At 29.2% G+C, this 23,854-nt stretch overlaps 1 protein-coding gene across 1 annotated transcript in view; it reads right to left on the reverse strand.

Annotated features, from left to right (window-relative positions):
- LOC123295867 (kinesin-like protein CG14535) overlaps positions 1-23,854 on the reverse strand; it is a 441,056-nt gene that overhangs the window by 217,565 nt on the left and 199,637 nt on the right. The window contains exon 2 of the mRNA XM_044877328.1: positions 13,416-13,590. Within this exon, the coding sequence (XP_044733263.1) occupies positions 13,416-13,590 (175 nt within the window). The remainder of the gene's footprint in view (positions 1-13,415; positions 13,591-23,854) is intronic.

Below are 23,854 nucleotides of genomic sequence, written 5' to 3' on the forward strand. Positions count from 1 at the left end.
CAGTTTTACGTGGTATTAAAATGATTTTACTAAAGCTGAAAATTGTTATAAATATTGTATATTGCATATAAATAACAGTTGTGATTGTCAGTCAGTTAGGTGTTAGAACAGGGCTAGTCAGTCAGCCCTTATTTATGACCAACAAATTGATAAGATTCATTTTAAATGAATTTATTAAAATTGAAAATTGTTATACAGCTTGCATATTACAAATAGATAACAGTTATCAAATGCACCTGATTTTTGTACTTTTTGTAAATTACCTTATGTACTGAGTTTTATCGAAATTGGAGATAAAAAATTTTTTTCGATCTTTTGAAATTTTTTTTGGGTACCCCTTTGAAAAAATCGAAAAAATCGGAAAAAAAAATTTGTTTTGGAATTTGATGAAACTCGGTGGATGGGGTAATTTTGGTCCAAAAAATATAAAAATCAGGTTAGTTTAATGATTGCATGCATAGTTTCTTAGATATCTCAATATTTGGATCGATTTTAGTCCGTATCTCAAAAACTATTCGACCAGTAAACAAATGCACCCGATTTTTGTTATTTTTGGGTCAAAATTACCTTATATACTGGGTTTTATCGAAATTGGAGAGAAAAAAAATTTTTCGATTTTTTGAAATTTTTTAAAGGAAAAAATCGAGAAAATCGGAAAAAAAATTTTTGTTTTGGAATTTGATGAAACTTTGAGGATGGGGTAATTTTGAACCAAAAAGTATAAAAATCTTTCACATCTCAATGTTTTTAAATGATAAAACATAAAAATTTACACACAAAAAAAATGACAGTTTTCCAAAGATATTTACATTTTCTCGAAAATCATATCATGAATCGATTGAAAAAAAATTTAGTTTCCTAGATAACCTAGATGTCGGTTTTTGTTTTCTGTTTCAAATTTTCTGGTTTTAACTTCCAACCTGCAAACAAATAATGTGTGGTAAGGAACATAGTTCCAGAAACTTCATCTTTAATTTTATTTGAAATCCTATCTACCTCTTTTGTCTTCTACCAAACTACATACCAAAATTTTAAGGACAACAAACTAACCACATATTATTTAAAATACATGTTCATTATATCGATCCGTGATTGATGACTTACTGATTTTCGATAACAATATTAATTACGTTAATAAATACCAATAAATACATAATTACACTTAACTCTCACTTCAAACTAAATAATAAACAATGGTCTATATATGTATGTGTTTGTGTGTGTGTTTACGTACAATATAATTTTATTTGTAGTACAATAATAATTTGCAACAAATAATCCAAAATAATGTAATTTAAATTTGGCGTTACGCCACACACAATATGCATTATACGTACATATTATATGATGCACACATACAAATATTTCAATTCACAAATATTGAAACTACTTAAATATTTATTCATGTAGTTCTGATCATGATGATGTTCTTTCTATGTCAACATCTGAACATCAAAGATTTTTCATAGATTTTACTAATATTGAAAGACAATTTTGTTTTTCTTGTATCGCTTACAATTTGAAAATATTTGCCGATGTATTGACTCGGTAGCTTTAAATCACGGGACTTAAATCTGCAAGTTCCATGGGTAAATCCAATTTTCGAGTTTCGATCTTCTTGTTTCAAGTATACTTTTGCTTTCGATGTGACGATGAAGTCACCAAACTAGAATTTTTATCCCCTTATAAAAAAAAACTATTAAAATACAAGTGAAAACAACAAATTAAATTAATTGTTGAAATACCATGCATATCACACAAACATATATGTCACACATATATAACTGATATTCCCATATAATACATACTATACAATTTGCGCTCTCTCGGGTAAACAGTGATGTATACGAAAAAATGTTGCAACCAAAAGTTGTTTATTTTTTTATAAGGAACATTTTTTACATTTAAACTTTTGTTCTATCTTTAACGGTTTACAAGATTGGTCCTACGGACTCAAGACCAAATTGACTCCATTTACGAACTCGACTTCAATTTTTACGTCTTAAGCACGCTATAAAAATTACAGCTTGATATCTCTTTTCGTTTTTGAGTAATCGTGATGATAGACGGACAGACGACAGACGACAGACAGACTGAAAACCGGAAATGGACTAATTAGATGATTTTATGTACACCTATACCAAAATTTTGTATATAGTATCAATATTTTTAAGCGTTACAAACTTGGGACTAAACTTAGTATACCTTGGTATATTGCATGTACATGGTATAAAAATTGAATACTTTTCGATATATTAAGAAGATCTTGAATTATATTCCTAACACCCATAAAAAAAGGTTTTTTGTTTCTCTTTTGGAATAGTTCCAATTGTGGATTTTCCACCCAATTATACTATAATTTGAAGTATCATTTTTTTCCCTGAAATGTGTACATTAACGTTATAGACTTGTGCAGGTTTGTATTACATATAAACCACGCAAGTTAAATGTTTAACAGCATACAGACAACTAGTATTCTAACCTAACGGTTGTAGTGCTAACTGTGTTAGTGTATAGTCATTTTACAAGTAAGAGGTTTTCCATACAAAATGATAGAACTAAAAATTTAATTAAACAGCTTGTATATGAAATATCATGCTAATTTTTGAAGTGAAAACTTATTACGCCGAGTAAAATGATTTTATTATAAAAATTTTTTAGTAGAAGGTAACGAATATTTAAAAATAACAGAAACAAGTGAAAACAAACAATTGATTGAGTTAATCGTTGAAATACCATGTATAGACAGTGTTGATGACGCAATCGTTTTTTGACGGTATGGAAGTAAAGAAAGACATCCACTCTCGGATATCCACACATTCATAACTGATACATAATACTATATCCCAAATTAAACATACTTTATATAAAAGCGCCTAATTTGCGCCCTCGTGGGTAAACAAGGATGTTTACAAAAAAAATTCTTCAATCAAAAATTGTTTATTGTTTTATAAGGAACTTTTTTACATTTAAACTTTCCGCAAAGGTCCGCAAAGTAAAAAATTTCAAAATATTTTTGTATTTTTTAATCAGTTTTTAGCAAAAAAGTACTCTTGTGATTTTTTTTCTCGATACTTAATTTCTAGATGAGGCTCAATCGAGTGCATGTACAAGAAGGAAAGCATAAAATATACCGTCGATGATATCGAATCGAAACCATGCGAACGATTAATCGTTAAGTTGTATTTTGTGCATACTGAGTCTTACAACGTAGTTCTATGATTTTAAATGTAAAACCCTGTATAAAGAATTATTCTAGAGGTATAGTGTTATTATTCACCTCTCAATTACACTTTGTTACAGTTTTGGATAAATGCCAATAATAATATACACATACACATAGACACACTAACCATAGTACATTATTATGAGTGGAAAAACAAGTTTAAAAGCAAAATACTCTACAGAAAAATCAAATTATTTACAAATAGACAAAAAAATAACCAACAGAACGTTTTTATTCGATAGAAGAATACCACTTATACTTATATTATTAGAATTTTCATTTAAAAACCAGTATCATATATCAGTTACAGTTACAATTACTTGGGGAATGGTTTCATGTTTATCAAAATTTAAATTTGTGACTGATTCAGATAGACCAAGAGCAAAGTAAGTCGTGCTATATTTTCGACGATCGTAAGCTGGACTTTATGTTTGAGATATTTCAATGAGACAGACATAACTAGCTCAGCAATTACAGATGGCAAACGTTAACTTTATGAACTTTTCGATCTAAGAAGTCCGATTAATTCAAGAGCTTAGTAATTACAGATGGCAAACGGTACCTTTATGAACTTTTCGATCTAAGAAGTGCGATAAATTCAAGAGCTTCTTGTAACTTCAAATATCATCGGTGACATGTTATGCAAGCAGTTATACAAGGAGTAGAAGTACAAAATTTAAAAAACTCCCAACAAATACGCTTTTTTTCTTGTATCGCTCTCCCAGCGGAGCGATTCTTTTAATTAAATATCAATCAGAATACCCTGTAAAAACATCAAAATTGGTTCATTCGATAGTCAGAAAGTCACTTTTCTTTTTGCGCCTGGGGTTAAAAATGAGATTCATCAAAGAATCAAGAATCTTAAAATAAAAACTAGTCTGTCTTTTATAATTGTCCACTGCTATAATGTCTAGTAATGTCTAGTAATTTCTGCAAGATGATGATTATATTGGTTCTACATTCAGCGAATATTAAAGCGAATTAAATGAGTGTCTGATAAATGTTCGATAATAGATATTGTTTTTGTTCGAATACGACTGTAAAAAATACAACGAATATTATTTCTTAATTTGAAAACCAAAAGCCTATTTTATTATACAGTAAGTACTATCAAATGAAAATAAATCTAATTATTATTATAAAGCAAATATTAAACAAATGAACAATAAGAAGTTCTACATACATTCTAGAGCTTAAACTTTGATTTATTTTAAATGAGTTATTAAAATACATAATAATAAATAGCTTTATGTTGTTATACTGATATGTTTGGTATAACTCTATATAAGTACAGATTGTATCAGTAGCTGCAATTTCAAAACTGACAACATATATAAACAGCTACCATAAAATTAGACAGGCGTAAATTAAATGAACTTTAAATTTGAAAGCAGCTATTCTCGATAAAATTTCCGAAACTAAAAACCATGATTATCGCCTTGTCCTGTTTTATAAAGTTTAGTCCTAAGTTTGAAACGCTTAATATTGATGCTACAACAAAATTTTGTAATAGGTGTTCAGAAAATCACGTAATGAGTCTATTTTCGGTTGTCTGTCAGTCTGTCTGCCTGTCTGTAGATACACAAAAACGAAAAAAGACATCACACTGAAATTTTTATAGTGTTCAGGACGTAAAAAGTGAGGTCGAGTTCGTCAAGCTCGTAGGATCCACCTTGGAAACCATAAGAGATAGAACAAAATTTTAAATATGAAAAATGTTATAAAAAAATAAACAACTATTTTTCAGGGCTCAGTTTACTCGTAAATTAACCTAGAAACATTATAGAGCATTATACTTTACATATTATGTATGTCTTTGTTTGTTATTGCCAACTATCCACTGCGGAAGTGAGAAGGAAGATACTCTCTGATTACTTTGTGTGTAAAGGTGGCTATCTGTCTTTACTTGCATGACTTTAAAAAACAATCGATTTCGTAATGAACATTGTTTATACATGGTATTTCAACAATTAACTCAGTCACTTGTTTGTTTTGACTTGTTCACTTTAAAAAAGGCTGATTACTAATAATTTAGAGCCTACTAGGTTCACGCCGTGTTCCTCTAGCGAACTGGCAAATGCAGTAGCGTGCACAGTAGCTTACTGTCATTCAAGAATTTGAATATGCAAGGATGAACATCGGGCCAGAAAGAAAAGAATTCTTTTGGAGCATCGAAGTTCCGGTAAGAAAAATATCGGCCAAAAAAAAAAGTTATTAAAATCAGAATGATATTCAGAGAGTTTCACCGTGAGTAATGGGCGTTAATGGAACGCGAGTTAAAAAAATTCACTTCATTTGACAGTTCTTCTTACATGGACATTCGCAAATATTTCTATCGCTCGCAATGACTATCGAGCTACCGGTAAAAAAAAGCTACTGATATCGTGTAAATAGGCCATATAAGGTCAAATCGAACATCTTGTAGGTAAAACAAATATGAAAATATATGAAAGAGTACCACACAACAAAGTGTACTAACAATAATGAAAGGAAAAAGAAAAGCAATGAAAAGCAATCAACAACGTAAATAATAATAATGAACTGATGACTGACTGAGTGAACAATCAATGAAATGTGTAGTCGTACCTACTTTGTACAGTACCTTCCCAGTCATTTATATAGAAAATTATAATCCGATTAATTTCAATATTCTAAAATACGTTTATATAATTCATACTTATTTATGAGCTGTGTGTGGGTAGAACAACTTATTGCCTCGAAACAGTTCTGGTTCTGTTCTTTTGTTTGTGTAAATATTAAGTAATTTGTGGAACATTGTAACTACTAGAATTGCATTCATCAATATATAGAAAGAAATGTTTTTGAGTTTGATACCAATCAGAAACAAGTGAAAACAATAAATTGACTTAATTGGAGTTAATTGGCGAATACCAATGTATAGACAGTTTTGATTACACATTCGTTTGATTTCTTACGTCATGTAAGTAAAGAAAGGTAGCCACTCTTAAACACAAAGTCATTAAAGTATCTTATGGTGAATTAGATATAAACAAAGAAACACATAGAGAATATATGTAACGTTTAAACTTAAAATATAAACAACAGGTACATATTTTTAATAAGCTACAAAATGAGTCCTACAGACCCAATTCACCTATATTGCTCATTTACGAGCTCGACCTCACTTTTTACGTCCTTAACATGCTGTAAAATTTTAACTTGATATCTCTTTTTGTTTTTCAGTTAACTTATTGACAGACGGACAGACGGACAGACAGGCAGTAAGCGGAAAATGGACTAGTTAGGTGATTTTATGAACGTCTATACCAATATTTTGTTCGTAGTAGTAAATATTTTTTAGTGTTACAAGTTTTTAGCGTTTAGTTGAGCCTAAACTTAGTATTAAGGCGACCAAACAGAACATTTTTTTTTAACGATGGTCATTTTTGACATCTTTTAATAAAATTTTATTTTTTTTCAAGTAAAAAAGAAATGCTCTTGACATTTAAAACACATGTTATTTAAATTAAATTTTAATTTCTATCATTTTAAATGAAAAACCGTTTCCAACCCTTTTCTTTTTTTTGATAAATGAAATTTAATCTTATATAATTACTAAAAGAAAAGATGTTGATCAGGGATAAAAAGCCATTACTTTATTATATGTATATGAGAAATAATTCAGAAACCATTAAAAAATCTATTTTAATAAAACATCAAATGAAAATTTTTATGTCAGTTATTAAGAAAGAAGAATTTTTATTCATTTACTGTTATGTTGGAAATTGAATATGACTTTTAAATTCTATATAACATTTAAAAAATATATAAATATCGTCTTACACCAGGATGTGTATGTAATATACTTAAAATACACTAAGTGGACCAAATAAGCTTTACGTATTTAGTTTCCATTCAATTAAGAAGATCATAATTTTTTTGTTGCCGAGTAGCTATTCAAATCGAGGTAATCTCAAGCTCTCTTTGAGATCTTTTATTTACGAAAGTTTGTTCCATTTTTTTTTCTCTCTTAAATCTTCTGTCATCAGGAACTGCTGTAATTTTTTCATATATATCAAGTTACTTAGGTCGTATTCCAAGGTCAGAACATTTTCGATCAGGGATACTTGACCGAAGGCTCTTACCCTGATTTCCATTAATTTGACGAGATCGTTTTCCATTATTTTTTTTTAAATTGTTTTTATGTCTTTTCGAGTCGGATTTGAACCAGCCAGATATGGATTACTACTGATTTTAGTGTCCTAAATCTACAGCTTAACAAACTGCGCTATCGATGCTTGTCTTTTATGTTTCTAGAATCATTTTATTGGATGCAGTGGCCGAAAAACATAATTCTAGAGAAGTAATAGAGAACAAGCCGTTAGAGATAGAACAAAAGTTTAAATGTAAAAAATATTTCTTAAATAAAAAAATAACCAACATTTTTTCGTAAACATCACTGTTTACCCGTGTAAATTGTATACTATGTATTATATGTGGATATCAGTTATGTATGTGTGACATATATGTATGTGTAATGTGATAGAGTAATCAACACTGTCTATGCATGGTATTTTCAATAGTTAACTCAGTCAATTGTTTATTTTCACTTGTTTCCAATATTCTTATGTCAAAACTCTCCAAAATATCCCTTTTAATTATATAATTCAGAAATCCTATGCAGTCAGCGCCATCTACAAATACCAACAATTCAAGGAATTTTTGTTTTTGCAAGGTATCTGTCAATGATATTTCAATAGATTCAAATGTTCTTGATACTTAGAAAGACTGATATATAGAAGAAGCGAGAAATATTTTAACATTTTTTTACACGCCTTTGCGTTTTACCCGATATAATACTAATAAAATACTATAAATCACCTTGTAAATGTTAAAGATATCTTTTTGATATTTGGTATACGTAACAGAAATGAAGCTTATCCATAAAATTATTGACTAATAAAAGTTGAACAAGCATCTAAGTAATAATACATGTCTACATAGATAGTAAAATACTATAATATGTTTCTATTTACTATACTGTATAGTAGTATTATTAACTGACATTTTCTGCAACAAAAGTGCATTTCATTCCTTCACATATGTATGTATGTAACTAATACATGGTGTACTTGTTTTACACATATTATATTATACAACCAATATTATATATCATCAAATGTCAGGTCAGACATAACATTAAATCATTCGTTTTTATTTTTTATTTTTTATTTTTGTATATCTTATGTACTTTATTTGTATTACAGTAAAGACAAACTATGCACATTTTAGCACGTTATTTGGCTCTTATGTTTAAATAGTTAACAAATAATACATTCTTTATAATAGTGTATGTCTATTACAGTATGTAACAAAACAGTGTCTTCCTTAATTTGTGAAATGATTTATACTATTACTTTGAGTACAACCCTCAAATGATGAAAAAAATTATTTCATAACCGACCGAATCAATACAATCTCTAATATTTTATTATAAAAACAAGTGAAATTAACAAAAAATTTAAAAAAAACCCCGGCAAATGCGATTTATTCCTTGTAAACTGATTTTTGAAAACTTAGTAATAAAATATTCTCAATCAAGTCGGTTCGATCGTTTAGGGGCTAAGATGCCATTAAAAAACACACAGACGAACAGATAAACACTTAACACTTATAACACTCCTGCTTAAATTAATATCAAAGTGATGGTTAAGGCCATCAGATGAAATAAAAAGGATACCAATATTTTTTCGGGTACGGAACACTAAGTTCACACTTTGAAACATAGCTAAGAACACTCTCCTTTAAATTGTCTTTCAAATGAAACCAAAAAAATTAAAATCGGTTCACCTGTTTAGGCGCTACGATGCCACAGAGAGACACACATAGCGGTCAAAGTTATTTATATTTCGGCGGTTACAACACTTACAGAATAATGCTGAGCAGATCCCTCTTTAGCCCGAGAGCCAGGAGTCATATCTTGACGAAATTCAATTTATGTAGATTATTTTTGTTTGGACTATTTTTATGATAAACTTACTGACAAATTTTTTACCCAATAATTGTACACATTTTAAGCTCTATGAGAAAAATTGTAAATTTTCACCTAATTTCTTTAACTAATTTGGCCGGATAAAATCTGCTACTCAAAAATTTTTAAAATAAAAAATGTTTTGTATAACCGAAAGTTTATATGTAAATATATACACTTTTAAATTAGCTAAGTAAATAGTTTTGTTTTCAAGGAAAATCCGTATTCATTGTGATGAGGGCACATGTCTTTTTCTATTCAACATTCTATTAGGCAGCTACTATGTCTGTATGTCGTACAAAAGAAAATGAAAATAAATACAATGTAAATAAAGCACTATTATTAAGGGTATCCTATTCTACTATACTGTTAGTAATGTAAACGGTACTATTGTACGTTTTTTAACATCAAATACATGTTCCAAGCTTAATATTATACTTTACTTTCCATTTCAAACAAAAAGCTTTGATACTTTCTTTTTTTATTTATCAAGTGACTTTTGTATAATTTAAAATGTCTTCATTTTATAAAATGCAAAAGTAAAAAAAAATTGATTTAAATATAAAGACCATTTTTTTCATTCATCAAATGTAGCTTCCGGTTAATTTATCATTAAAATAAAAAAACAAAATATTGACGTTAAAGGTACACGAACTTTATATTGAAATTGACTGTGTATGTAGAAATTTTGAAAAAAGCCTTACAGTACAAAATTATTTTTTACTTCTAAGTACAATAAGAACTTGTGCTCTAAAAAGAAAAGTATTTTATCGTAAAATCATTCTTAAGAAAGCGTTGGGTGCTTTTTTAAGATATAGTATAATGACTTTACTAATATCACTATTTTTTTAAATTATAGAAATTATTTTCTACTTTTTAGTTTAGTGGAAGAAAGGTAAACTGTGCGCAATTTGCTGCTTCATCTTCAAAAATTACCTAATTTAATTCCATCGTGGTAGTTTCCGATTACAAAGACTTAATATACGTGTAAAATGATTTTTACTATAGTTAAAAACTAAACATACAATAATTCAAAGATTGTAAGATTATTTGTACACTTATAAGAGCTGGTGGTGGATATGTAAGTAGCTAATCTAAATAATGTAGGTATCCAACTAATCAACAAAAAAAAAGTTTTCAGTTCTATGATTATTCTATACAATTAAAATTTCTTTTTGAGTAGTTTTATTTAAATAATTGGGTGAAAAAAAGGTATACATTTTAAAATTTAAAAAAATAATTCCATAATAGTATTAAAATGCTTCATCATATATTAACATATACAGCGTGGACCATTTTAATTGGACAAGTAAAAGACAGAATACGTTGAGCTAAAATTTGGACATCTTTTAGATACCATGAAATTGATCTCGAACTTTATGGACATCTGAAAGTCACCTCTTATTCATATTCGTTACTGATAAGAGATAGAAGGTTATGTCAAATTAAAAAATTTGTGCCACATCATAATGCAAGTATCCTTATCTTCGAAACATTTTTCCATATTTATAGACCTGTATTGAAAAACTGTACATGAAAGTATACTTTTTATTCAATGTCTTAGAATCAAAGAAAACTTAAATAAAGGTTATGTTTATGAAACAAACAATTCAAGATATATTTCTATCTATAAAGTCCAAAGATCAAAATTTAAGAAATTTAATTGATGACTAAATGAGTCCAACATTTAGTTACCTTACAAGATTTTACCACTTCTTATTAGTCCAACCTGTATACATACGTAATAGTACAGGTTTTTTAATATAACAAACAATTATTCTTTGTCAAAAAATTGTTATCAATAATATGTCAGATTAATACACGCATATCTCACGCAATATAACAAAACATATAAATGAATATACCGCTACCATACATTTAAATATACTGGAGTGCATGTACACAATTCCTCATAAAAATTTGAACGTGATCCAAGGTGTTTTAATGTTTGTCTTGCGAATATAATTTTTAGAAAAGTAGAAATTGTATTTTTTTTACTTGCGTATACCTGAAGTTTTATTATCAAATATACAGGCATGTAAAGCATAGTCTCCTGGCTGATATATATTTACATTCAATTTTGAATCCCGATGTTTCAAAAGTAAACTTTTATACAGCTCACAAATAACATGGACAAGGGATGTTGAAGCTATGAAAATCTAATTTCTAGTACTATTTAGTCCTAGGTGATGTAACCATTTCTATCAAATTATATAAAATAATTAACGGTGTGGCTATCCGCACAATACCGTCTACGGTCTAGACCTTCCACGGTATACCGTATACGGTCTATTTAGACGCGGTATGAAATTATTTTTGCCCTTTTATACCGTGGGGCCCTTATACCGTGCACGGTATACTTTTTCACGGTATACTCTTTATGCCGCCGAGCCCTTATACCGTCTGCGGTATAGTCTCGTCCACGGTATACATTATACAGATGGGAAAGCGTATTCTACAGAAATGTAACATACCGTGTGCGGTATACTCTCGTCCTCGGTATACACAATACACGCTTTCCCATCTGTATAATGTATACCGTGGACGAGAGTATACCGCACACGGTATATTTCATTTGCTTCAAATAAGCCTTCCAATCTATATTGTGTATACCGTGGTCGAGACTATACCGCACACGGTATAAGGGCTCGACGGCATAAAGAGTATACCTTGAAAAAGTATACCGTGCACGGTATAAGGGCCGGTATAACGGTATAAAAGGGCAAAATAATTTCATACCACGTCTAAATAGACCGTATACGGTATACCGTGGACGGTATACCTTGGACGGTATACCTTGGACGGTATACCGTGGACGGTATACCGTGGACGGTATTGTGCGGATAGCCACACCGAATAATTAAACTTGAGACTAGAACCGATTCACATATAAATTTGCAGCAATATTTTGACTAAAGATAAAAATTGAACTATTCCACGGACGATATTTGAATTATAGTGTTGGCAGACAGAGAACCAAGATTTTGTTGTTAGCATCATTATTTTCAAGCGTTACAAACTTAATGTACCTTGATATAATTCGCATACATGGTATAATCATATACATGAAATAAAAAAGCAATAACACACGGTGTTTTCAAGTGGTCACCCATCCTAAAACATAGTGTGATCAATCTTGCTTAACTTCAATGATCGGGCGAGAACGGTTTTTTTCAATGTAGATGTATGGAGCAATGACGCATGACGATTAATGAAGACGTTCTATGATTTTTGTTCACCCAAAAAAGGGCCCATTGCGAATTAAAGAAGTATTTACTTAAAAACTAATGAGAAAGAAAATTGTATGATGAATACTATGTACGGAGGGAGTATTCGGGAAATATTCAACTTTTTTTAATTGAAGTGTACATAAATTGTATCGCTACTTTTATTGCATGTTATTAACTTTTGTGATCCCCTTTAAAAAAACAAAAAGTATGCATATAGTCACACATTAGAATTAAAAATTCCTTATGGTGCTTATGTACTGCATGTGAATTTGATGGGTGGTTATTTGTATTTTTGTGAAATATTATTGTCACTTGTGAGTTTATTTTTTAACAAAAAATGTTATTCCTTAAGGGCTTAGTTTTGTTTTGAATTTTTTTTTTAAATAAATGATCCTTATTAAATTTACAATGTTGTATTTGTTTTGACTACTGTTTAAAAAAAATTTTTTTATGTATGTCTTAAACTCAATACAAACAAACGAAATCATTAGACTTTGAGTAAGTTTGTCGGAGAGAGTCTCAGAGAGTGGGAAATTGTTTATATATAAAATATTTTAATATTTAGCCAACAAAAATATTATGGTACTCGACACAAAAAACACAAATCATGTTAGCCAGACCAACATAGGCTTGGATGTGGACTAAAATTTTGAGTGAGGGGTATTTTTTAGAGAAAGAGAAGTTATAGTTTTGACACCATTCCAGAGTGCTTAAACAAAATCAAATTAAGAAAGAACATTCTCATCGCTTTGTTATTGAGTCGTAAAATTACATCACTAATGCTAATGGTGTCTGCATTCGTAGTGAATTTTCAATTAAAAGCATTAGTATGGAATAGAATGAAAATAATTTGAATTCTATAATAAGTTTAACTATATCCTTTATTTAATGAATATGAATATTGCGTTATTTCAATATTTTAAAATTTATAAGATACATGTGAAACAATATTTTTTTATGTACTAACCTTTCCAACGCCAGTAATTTCACGTACACCAATCCGTCGTAGTAATGCAGGCGGTACTGGAGGCGGTGAACGTTGTATAACACCACAGAATCCGGTTGCCGGTGTGTCCTCATCTCCGGACGAATGTCGTTTCCGTCTATGTGGCGATGAAGATAGATTTAATTTCTGTGATGCTCTGCAAGTGAAATATTAGAAGATTGTTAGAATATCGAACATATTTATATAATCTTGTCTAATTAAGTTTAATAATTTTGTAAATAAGTTTCGTTTTAGTAAACCGATTACTAGCAAGTTAATCATTTAATTTGCCTAGGCCAAAGACAGTACCCAATTATTTTAATAAATGTAAGCATTGGAATGTATGAGGCCCAAAATGAATAGAAAATTCGATGCTCACTTTATTTTAATCTGATTTTTGAACTATTGAACACTCTTGAACTCTTGCAACATACCTATCATTGTTTTATAAGAGTTTTAAAACATTAAACATAGAAAAAATATCTATACATATAAAATGCTTTGTCCTGAATGACTGATTGATCGAGTACTGTCCAACGGATCAACGCACAGCCTAAACCGCTGGTTATAGAGATCTGAAACTTGGGGGGTGTGTTATTTGCATGAGGTTAACCGCCAATAAGAGGAGAGGCTTTCCGAAATTCTACCCCTAAGGGGGTGAAATAGGGAATGAAAGTTTGTATGAAAATCCGCCATTTTTGAGACCACACAAAAAAATTAAAAAGAGGGGGTGCAGGAAAAGAAAAGTATAATGCGGTAGTCATTGTTTTTAAAATTGAAATTACCCAGCGACGGGTCTTTAGTAAAAAAGATTACTTTTTCTGATAAATTGAAATCAAGATGTTGTTGCAACACCTCATCAAGTGATAAAATAATTTTGTTCTTGCTACAAGCTTTCGTTTTTCTGAAGGTCTTAAGCAGAGTGTTTTAAGTGTGTTCTATCAAACGATCTGACAATGCTACTCTAAATAAGGCTCATGATCTTTCTCTACATTCCTAAATGTATTATTACCAGACCAAGAAAAATAAATGATTGTGTGATGAGGATACCGAAAGAATAGCATGAAATATAAAATAACATCTTGGACTTGAAGTGATGATATAAGAATTGTGAGTATGAGGAACTTTTCCAATTTCACACCTCTCTGATTTCGTAACACGCAATTCAAGTTATGCGACAACTGTGGTAATTGTATAGTTCGCATAACAACAGACTGACGACACACACAATCAGAATATTCAAAACCAAGTTTTCACCACCATGTGCTATCTCGTTTTGTTGTTTATCGAACTTTATTTTCTCTAAATTCAGTCCACCATACCATACTCGGGCTGCTTGCTTGCTTGCTTGCTACGTACTCGTGTATTGAAGACAAATAACACAATAATATTATATTCAACTGATTTCATGAACAGTGGTAATGTTTTTATGTGCATCATGTTTTCTCACCCAATGAATATAATTATGTATGAAATTATCATAAAATTTTATATTTCAAGATAACAAACTGATTTATTCTTTTCAATTACATTCGTAAAATGCGTTCCATGAAGGTAGTTAGTTATATCAATACAAATTATTAGTAAATTCCTTCTTCAATACAATCTTAGATTGGTTTCGTATCTAAAGTAAATGAAATAACAAGTGAAATTTACAAAATTTAAACATTCCCGACAAATTTTTCGGATACAGAACCCTAAACACGCACTTGAAACATAGCGAAGAACACGCTACGATGCCACAGACAGACAGACACACACACTAGCGGACAAACTTATAACGCTCCTATTTTTGACTGCGGGGGTTAAATAGAATATAGTCAGATACATTAAATTGCTAATTTTTTTACGGTTTCTCAAATACAATTGCCCGAAGAAAGGTTACGAGAACATACAACGATTTGTATGTAAAAATTTGGCTTAATATTTTTGGCTAATAAAGAGTAATGATGAGAAATCAGATAGCAAAACATTCCGGCCTTATTCAATTTTAAGGATTATTAAAATTAGTTTAATCGGGTTTTTTTTTTTCACTCTACGATTTTTACAGTAAGAACCAGACTCTCGATTAATTGGAAACGTATGGAGGCCAAATTGATAAAGGCAAAATTATCAAATCTGGAAACTTTAGCAATTGTAGTTTGGTAAATTATCATGGAAATGTTCAAAAAACGCTTGTCAATCACATAGTTAAATAGCTTAATCGATGATAATTCATTTTTGTGGGCTGAGAAGTTAAGCTCGATAGGATTATTTTCTTGTATCTGGATGGTTATGGCAACGGAAATGATTTGACTTAAGGCTGTTATGTACAAATTTTTGATTGGCGTGATAAATTCCTTGATTGGGGTGAAAATTTAAAGATTTTTTTTATGAATCATCATTCATTGGTGGAAAAAAATTTATGAAGTAAAGCGTTTTTCCAGATAAGAATATTATTTTGTCACACAAAAAATTATTAGGTTTTTTTTCTGGACTATCTCCTCAAACAAATGAGAGACGTGCTAAAGGATCATAATTCCAATAATTAGCATATTCAAAGTATAAATTTTTTGATTAAACTAACTTTTTTTACATAACTAATTTGTCACTAAAAAAGATTCATCGAAATCGGTTAGCGTACGTCGGTTAGATATTGAGTTATTCGCCCTCTTGTCATGCATACTTAATGCAAGCTTAAGACTTTTATGGTTTTCTCATGGATGCCGTTGCCAGAACTGGACCAAAATGAAATTGGACCACACGGGAAGCACCAGCTTACAAAGTTTGAAGAATAATACCTATTTATTTATTAGATCGAATTTTTTTATTCAATCACGTCACAATAAATAGAACCTTTTTTTTCGGAAAAATAGTGGTTAAACTATCAAACTTAATACAATTTTTGATTCTTTTATTCTAAATCGGGGGAAGTTTTATGTTTGCATAATCAAGTTAAACGAGAAAAAATTGAACGTAAAAAAACCATTTAAGTTGATTTAAAAAACAATAATTTCATATGACAATATAAATTTATTCGATTTAGAAAAAAAATATATGTAAAAGTAAATAGGGTTGTGTTGGGATTAACAAACACCCAATGCTACTTAAAATTTAAATTTGTTTTTGAACAAGACAATTTTCTTCGAACTATCCAAATGCTATTGTTGTTGCTGTATTGGTAGAAAAAGTATGCTTGTGTATGTGTGTTTTAGTAGCTATAACCAAGCATACATCAATCAAATGACTACTATATATGTAAGTGGAAAAAGGGGTTTTTCTTTTCTTTAACAACACATATAAGAGTAGGTAGGTACCTACGTGTAAGAAAAACGGCAATGGTCCATTTGTAAATAGTTATTTTCTTATTCAATACGTGCAGTGCATAATGTAAATTTTCAATTTTCTTTACAATCATATATCAGGATAGAAAAAGCATATAGAAATGTTTTATTACTTCCATAAATGTAGAAATGTTGCGTGTGGTAGACCAAAATCAAATTTTTTTGGTAAATTTTTATCGTATTTGAATGAATTTTATTATTTAGCCTACTCGTTTTGGGTCAAATTTCTCATTTTTATGTTAGTTTAATTCGTTTATATTAGCCCTTATATCAAATATGGAAACTACGATATTGCATTTTCGAAAGGACCCGGGACACAAATTTTACTGTTTCAACCCTCCAAATCCTTCCCTTTTGATCTACGGGCCTTCAAAGGTTATGCCTACATGAAGGGCTCGAAAGGGTAGGGTTTTTGATGTTTGAGTCTAGAAGAATTTTTGATCAGCATGACCAAAACTACCGTAATCCACAGTTTTCAAATAATTTATGTATTGTTTTCGGGGTCTTTTATTGAAGGTACGTAAAATTTGGCTAAATATTTGTAAATAATGACCCAAATTAGTGGCATTACATGTGTTCTTGATCCAAATTGGACAAGTATTGCGTCTAGTAGAACAAAACCCAATTTTTTTTACTTTTATGACGTCATACAGTTCAAAAAATCAATTTTTAGTTTTTATTTTGGACCAATTTTTTTGTATTTGAATGAATTTTATTACGTAATCCACTAATTCTGGGTCATATTTTTTATTCTTCATGGAACTTGTTCGCTTATATTAGTTCTGAAACCAATTGATCGACAATACTGCATTTTTTAACTGGACCAATCTCAACAAAAAACTTATATCTTTTGAATGTTTCTTTGCAGGGAATAAATACATGAAAATCCCAGTTGTTGATAGATCTTCACAATTAAGGTATGGTATTGGCGGTCATGTAAAAATGATTTCATAATTTTTAAGAAATAAATGGTCGAAATTTTATTTTCTACGATTAATAGTCCGAATAATCAACTTGACACAAAACTTTTTACAAACATATTTTATATACTCAATCGTGGAATTCACAACAGCGTAAATATAAATGAATAATTGTTGCTTTTGGTATTTCAGCATAGAAGTGACGAGAAGATTTAAGAAAATAGCTATTTTTTGGTTATATAACACACACAAATCGATTTAATAATGTTATAGAAAGAATGGTAAAAATTTTTCTTTTTTTCGGGGTATATTTTATCAGGTATACATTTATATACATTTACCACTTAGAAATATATTGGTTAATGGATTGTAAAATTTTTATTGGTTATTACGACTTTACTAAAAATATTCTTCACTCGATTTTTATAAGTATTATTATCGTTACATTATTTTAAATTTAATAGTCGTTATTTTCTCTTTAATGTAAGAAGAAAATGTTGCTTTTTCTCATGTAAATGTGAAAATTTTTGAATTTAAAATTTTATTTGTTTATATTATATCGACTTTTGTAAGCAGGTGTGTTACATTAAAGTATCACATCATAATGTAGCTATATTGTTACTGTTTTCACTTCATATACTTTTAATTCACAACAATTTTATTAAAGTATTTTATTGTGTAAATTTTGAATATGGAGTTGGATGCAGAGAATGCGGAGTTGAATACAGAGTTTCTGAGATATCGCAATATTTGTAGTCCGTATCTCAAAAACTATTCGACCAGTCAACAAATGCACCCGATTTTTGTACTTTTTGGGTCAAAATTACCTTATATACTAAGTTTTATCGAAATTGGAGATATAATAAATTTTTCGATTTTTTGCAATTTTTTTAAGGGCCCTATGAAAAAATCGAGAAAATCGAAAAAAAAAATTTCGTTTTGGAATTTGATTAAACTCGGTGGATGGGGTAATTTAGATCCAAAAAGTATAAAAATCCGGTTAATTTAATGATTGGATGCATATTTTCTGAGATATCGCAATATTTTGATCGATTTTAGTCTGTATCTCAAAAACTATTCGACCAGTCAACAAATGCAAGTAACCTTTTCAGAAAAATTTAAGTCCATACAATTGTGAATAAAAGAGAGAATAAGTGAGAGTTATAACTTGATAGCCTTTGCTTAAAAACGGAGAAATTGCTCAGCAAAGCGGGCGGGTATTTGCTAGTTTTTTTTCATAAAATAACAATTAAAGTACGTATAACTTTCGTATTTACTTGAATAAAAAGAATTTTAAAGCACTTCTTTAGTGTTATGTGATAAGAAAACTAATGTAAGAATTCAAAATTTTAATTAATCTAAATTAAATTTTAAATTATTCAATCAATAAATTTAATTGTTTATGAATAAATTAATATCAAAGGTAATTAATTAGAAATCCACATTAATTATCAGAGGTAATTAATGTGAACTATGTAATTTGCTCCAATTGCTTGTGGGTCAGTTATAATTTGTATTATAACGAGTGTTTCAAAAGAGTTGTAATGCTGCATTCATTTGAACCCATAAAAAGTTTTCAATGAAAACAAATTCGAAATAACTTTTTTTAGGATAAACGATAAGAATAATTCTAAAATTTTATTGAATATATAAAGAAGAATTATTTTATTGAATATATTAACTAGTTTCTATTTACTGCTGGGCATAGTTTAAGAATTTTGTTAATGTTTTGACTATCTTTCTAATATCAATACTGTTTTTTTAAACAGTTCAATGTAATGAACCCAATATCTTTTCTTTAAGCCAAGTTACGCCCAACGATTTTTTTGGGTTACATAATTTCTTACCATGTACTTTGCTTCATCATATTTAACTTCAAAACTGTATAAAAACAAAACAAAAAATTGATTCTAAGCTAACATTATTAATATTTCAAGTCACATAATGACTAATGACAGTTTAATATTATCTTCTTCAATATGACTAATAATAATATGTATGAGATATGGATATGTTAGATGTTGTTGAATAGAGAAAACGTTCTAGGAAGGGGAAAATTATCTACCGTATACAGGGTTGTGGAAAAGTTGGGTAATATATATATAATACATATCGGGAGAAAAAACAAAACGAATTGCAAAATAAAAAAAAATTTTAAAACTATTGAAGTTCTGAGAAGGAAGAACTGCGAAATACTTTGAAATCTTCGACTCCAATATATAAAGTTAGTAATTTGTTCTAGAATTTTGTTTATGTTTAGGTAGTAAAAAGGGTGGTAAAAAAATGGGAGTGGTAAAACTGATAAATTAATGAGTTTTGGTTTCTTTATTATCTGCGTTTGTATCGGAACTTTAATTTGCCTAAGATTGTTGGAGAACCAAAAAAATATCGCCAAACGTAGTGTGTTTAAAAGAGATGTGCAGATAAGAATAAAATATGTTGAACAAGTGTTTCCTAACTTAACATACAAACATCAACCTTTAGATGGATTAAAATGTGTTAGCTTATTAAAAGATCACCAGACGTCATACATTTGAAAACAAATAATTTTCCACTCTACGCTTAGGTTGGGTGTGTCGTAACAAATTTCAAAAACTTTATGCCTAACTAAACATAAAAATTTGCATTTTTAATTCGATCCATTTTTCGATAGTAGGTTGAAAATTCAGAGTAATACGATTTTTCCAAGAAATCCCTACAAAAATGATACAAATATTAAGATTTTATTCAAAGATTTCATGACACAAATGTGGGTGCTCTTTCTATTTAACACTCCCAAAGGATACGCCATGCATTTTCTTGATTTATTTAACACTTTCTTAGATTTATTTCTCAATGTCTCTAGATATTTGCATCTTTGTTCAACCCTGTATAATTCTACTAGAGAAGAATTGATTAATAAGCTTACAAAAGTTGAAAGTTGAAAAGTTTATATATAATAATAATAATAATAATAATAATAATATGATGTAAGCGATAATAATAAATGTTTATCAAGTAGGAAGCTACCTTACCGACATACAATACACAGTGTTCGTTGTGTTTTATTCGTATCCTGTGAGTGTTAAAATGTCAAAACTTGTGTATGTATTGTGTATTATATAAAATACATGTATATATTATAAGAAATATAATGGAAAATTATCTTTGTCAAAAGGTTTTCCTCAATGTAAACATGTTGATTGTTTTTTAAATAGGAAAATATTTATCAAGAATGAAAATATCTATACCGTGCATGGTGACCGTACTCAAACAAGATCAAGATAATGATATGTTCCTAATTGGACATTGTCAAATATAATTGATAACTTGAATAATTTATATTCTTATATATTATTGCTCAAGCCTGCTTTTTTCAATACCGCACTATCGAAATTAAAAAACAAAATAAATTTTTTTTTTCAGTTCATAGCTTTATGTCTTCTAGAGGGCGCCATACTACGTACTTAGTACTATGACGTCATAATCCGCAGATGTGATCAACGATATCTTACAACGATATCTTATTTTAGAACAGATGAAAATGCATACATATCACTTTTAACGTCATCGGGGTAAGTAACCAATGACATTTTTTTAAAACCAATTTTAGAATTCTTGTACTTACTATCAAACAAAATTATGGCTTAGTTATCAAAAATTTTTTTTTCTCTACTATTTTCGGTGCAGGAAATTCACATCCATTCGAGTTAAGTCACAAGCTCAGCACGCGACAAAAGACATGTGTGGATATGAATATACGTTTGACAAAGGATATGCATATATTAATTTTTCAACTTTTTCAAAATGCACTTCAAAAACATTAATAATTTGAATATAAAGCTTCACAAAGTCACTTAATTACCTTAAAATGCGAAAGAAAATGTCTTCAACATAAAGATAACGGAAAATACTTTTAAACTTGCCCATTTTATACGTTTGAACAGAGAATATTTTACAAATATAACTGCACATTGGCTTTTGCAGAAGTTCAAATACTTATTTTAGACATACACCCAACTAACAAGAAAATTACTGAGTCATTCATTTATAATCGAATAAAATTTAGAAATACATAAAACCGTAACGATTTAAATGACACAAATGAACAGTAATTGTATATAAGATTGTATCATGTATGTATAGTTTTAATTGAATTTAAAGAGGCCCTTGTGTTTTGGCTAGCCATATGTAGGAAACAAATATCTTATGAAAGTGTTAACAGGATACTACAATATGTCTTGTATATAATATATATTTTAACAATTATAAGAACACGTTCATGAAATCGATAAACTTCAATAAGACGTTACACACATATAATGGAAGGGAAAATTGTAATTTATTACTGTTTTTTTGTTGTTGTATTAAACAGATGGGAAAGTCTAGGGGTTATTCGATTATAATTTGTTCGAATAGATTTTGTAAAATGTACCAATGGGAACTAAACCTTATTGAAATATTGAACGATATCCCTAAAATTTCCATTATATGTTCTTTTCTATATACACCTGCATTTTATTTATTAATATATATTTAAAGTAGAAATAAAAGAAAAATAAAAACATTTATAGAATAAAATCGCACATTTTGTCATACATAAATTTATAAGAGAATTAGGAGATCGAATTCAATTCACCCTTGTCTTAAAAATAACACCCATTAAAAACTATATATTTTCTTCCTTGCAAAAGCCGAAGAAAGTATTTTAATCGTGTAAAATTATGTACAGCGAACATTTTTTTGTCAGAACTATTTTCAAAATATATTTTTTAAATCAAGACCTCCATAGAATATCTCAAATTATTAGAAAATATTTCGTATTTCGAGTATTTTGCAGTACAATCGGAGACATAGGCATGAAGTAAAATTTTTCACCATTTTCTAGTAAGTTATATTTATTCTGTGTCACATAGACAATTATTTTATAACATTGTTTTTTTCTTACAAACCACTTTATGGCGCCCGATTATTCATTGAATAATATGTAGTTATTATCATATAACACAATAACAATTCATTTCTCCAACGAAATGTGGATTACATTATTTTACACAAGGCAATATAGTATATATAATACTAATCCATACATGTAAAACAATTCAGTCTGCAGTCTTTTTAGCCTGTTTCTGTTGTTAAACTTGCATACCTTGCTGCACATAGAAAATAGACCTTAATCCCATAACGAAGCAAACTTTATATAATTTTTATTTAGAGGATTGATAAATATATGTTTCGTATATCGTTTAAGTTAAAAGAAAGTTTTTAACAGCATAATGCGTAAACAATAATGGAGAGGATGTTTGAAACTGTCGTGGGAGGTGAAAAATAGAATACAAAAATCGATTCATTTTGACAATGATTTCACCTTGCTTGTTTTAACTGTTTTACTTTCCTTAAGCATAAATACCAGGCAAAAATAATAAAGTCAAAGAACGAACATTGAAGTATATAAATCGAAAACATTGATTTTCATAAATTCAACAATTGGACTTTCATTTGACACTACACGTTTCTTTACTATCAAATTTATATTTATGAATCCTCCAAATAACACACAGAAAAAGACATGGAAATTTCATTGCACTCGTTTCTGGGCTCGAGGTCTAATAAGAACGTCATATCATATGTGGTTAGTATAATTTTGTTTTTCTTTTGGATGGTTGCTATCTACTTAGGTAAAGTAAACTAGATATACCGTTCATGTATACCTCTAACATGTAGGTAGTATATCTGTATTATTTCTAAGCATATAACAACTATTTTGATGTTTCGTGTTGCATTCTTTATGCATAAGTGTATGTATAGAGCTAGGAAGTCTGATAGCTATTGTACACAAGAGGTCTACTACCGCTATGCTACTTAATACGTTTATCCATATGCTTACACAATTTGCCAGTTTCACATTTATATTTTGATCAAAATTTTTACATTCAATACAATTTTGTCCATTTGAGTGATGCGAAATGTTTTTGTAATACGTCATTGGATTGTCAATTTATAAAAAGCAAGATTCATTCGCTGTTCCACTGATATATAATCATAAAATTCATAAAAAAATAAATTTTTAGTTTAAACGAAAATATACCGTGCGTGAGTTTTATTGGAGGCGTTTCCATGGTACGACACACTACTTTAATTATAGAATTGTATGGATGCATTTATAATTGTATGGCTTGCATTTATGACTTACATTGAC

This window comes from Chrysoperla carnea, chromosome 3 (genome assembly GCF_905475395.1).
Source record: "Chrysoperla carnea chromosome 3, inChrCarn1.1, whole genome shotgun sequence".
NCBI lineage: Eukaryota > Metazoa > Arthropoda > Insecta > Neuroptera > Chrysopidae > Chrysoperla > Chrysoperla carnea.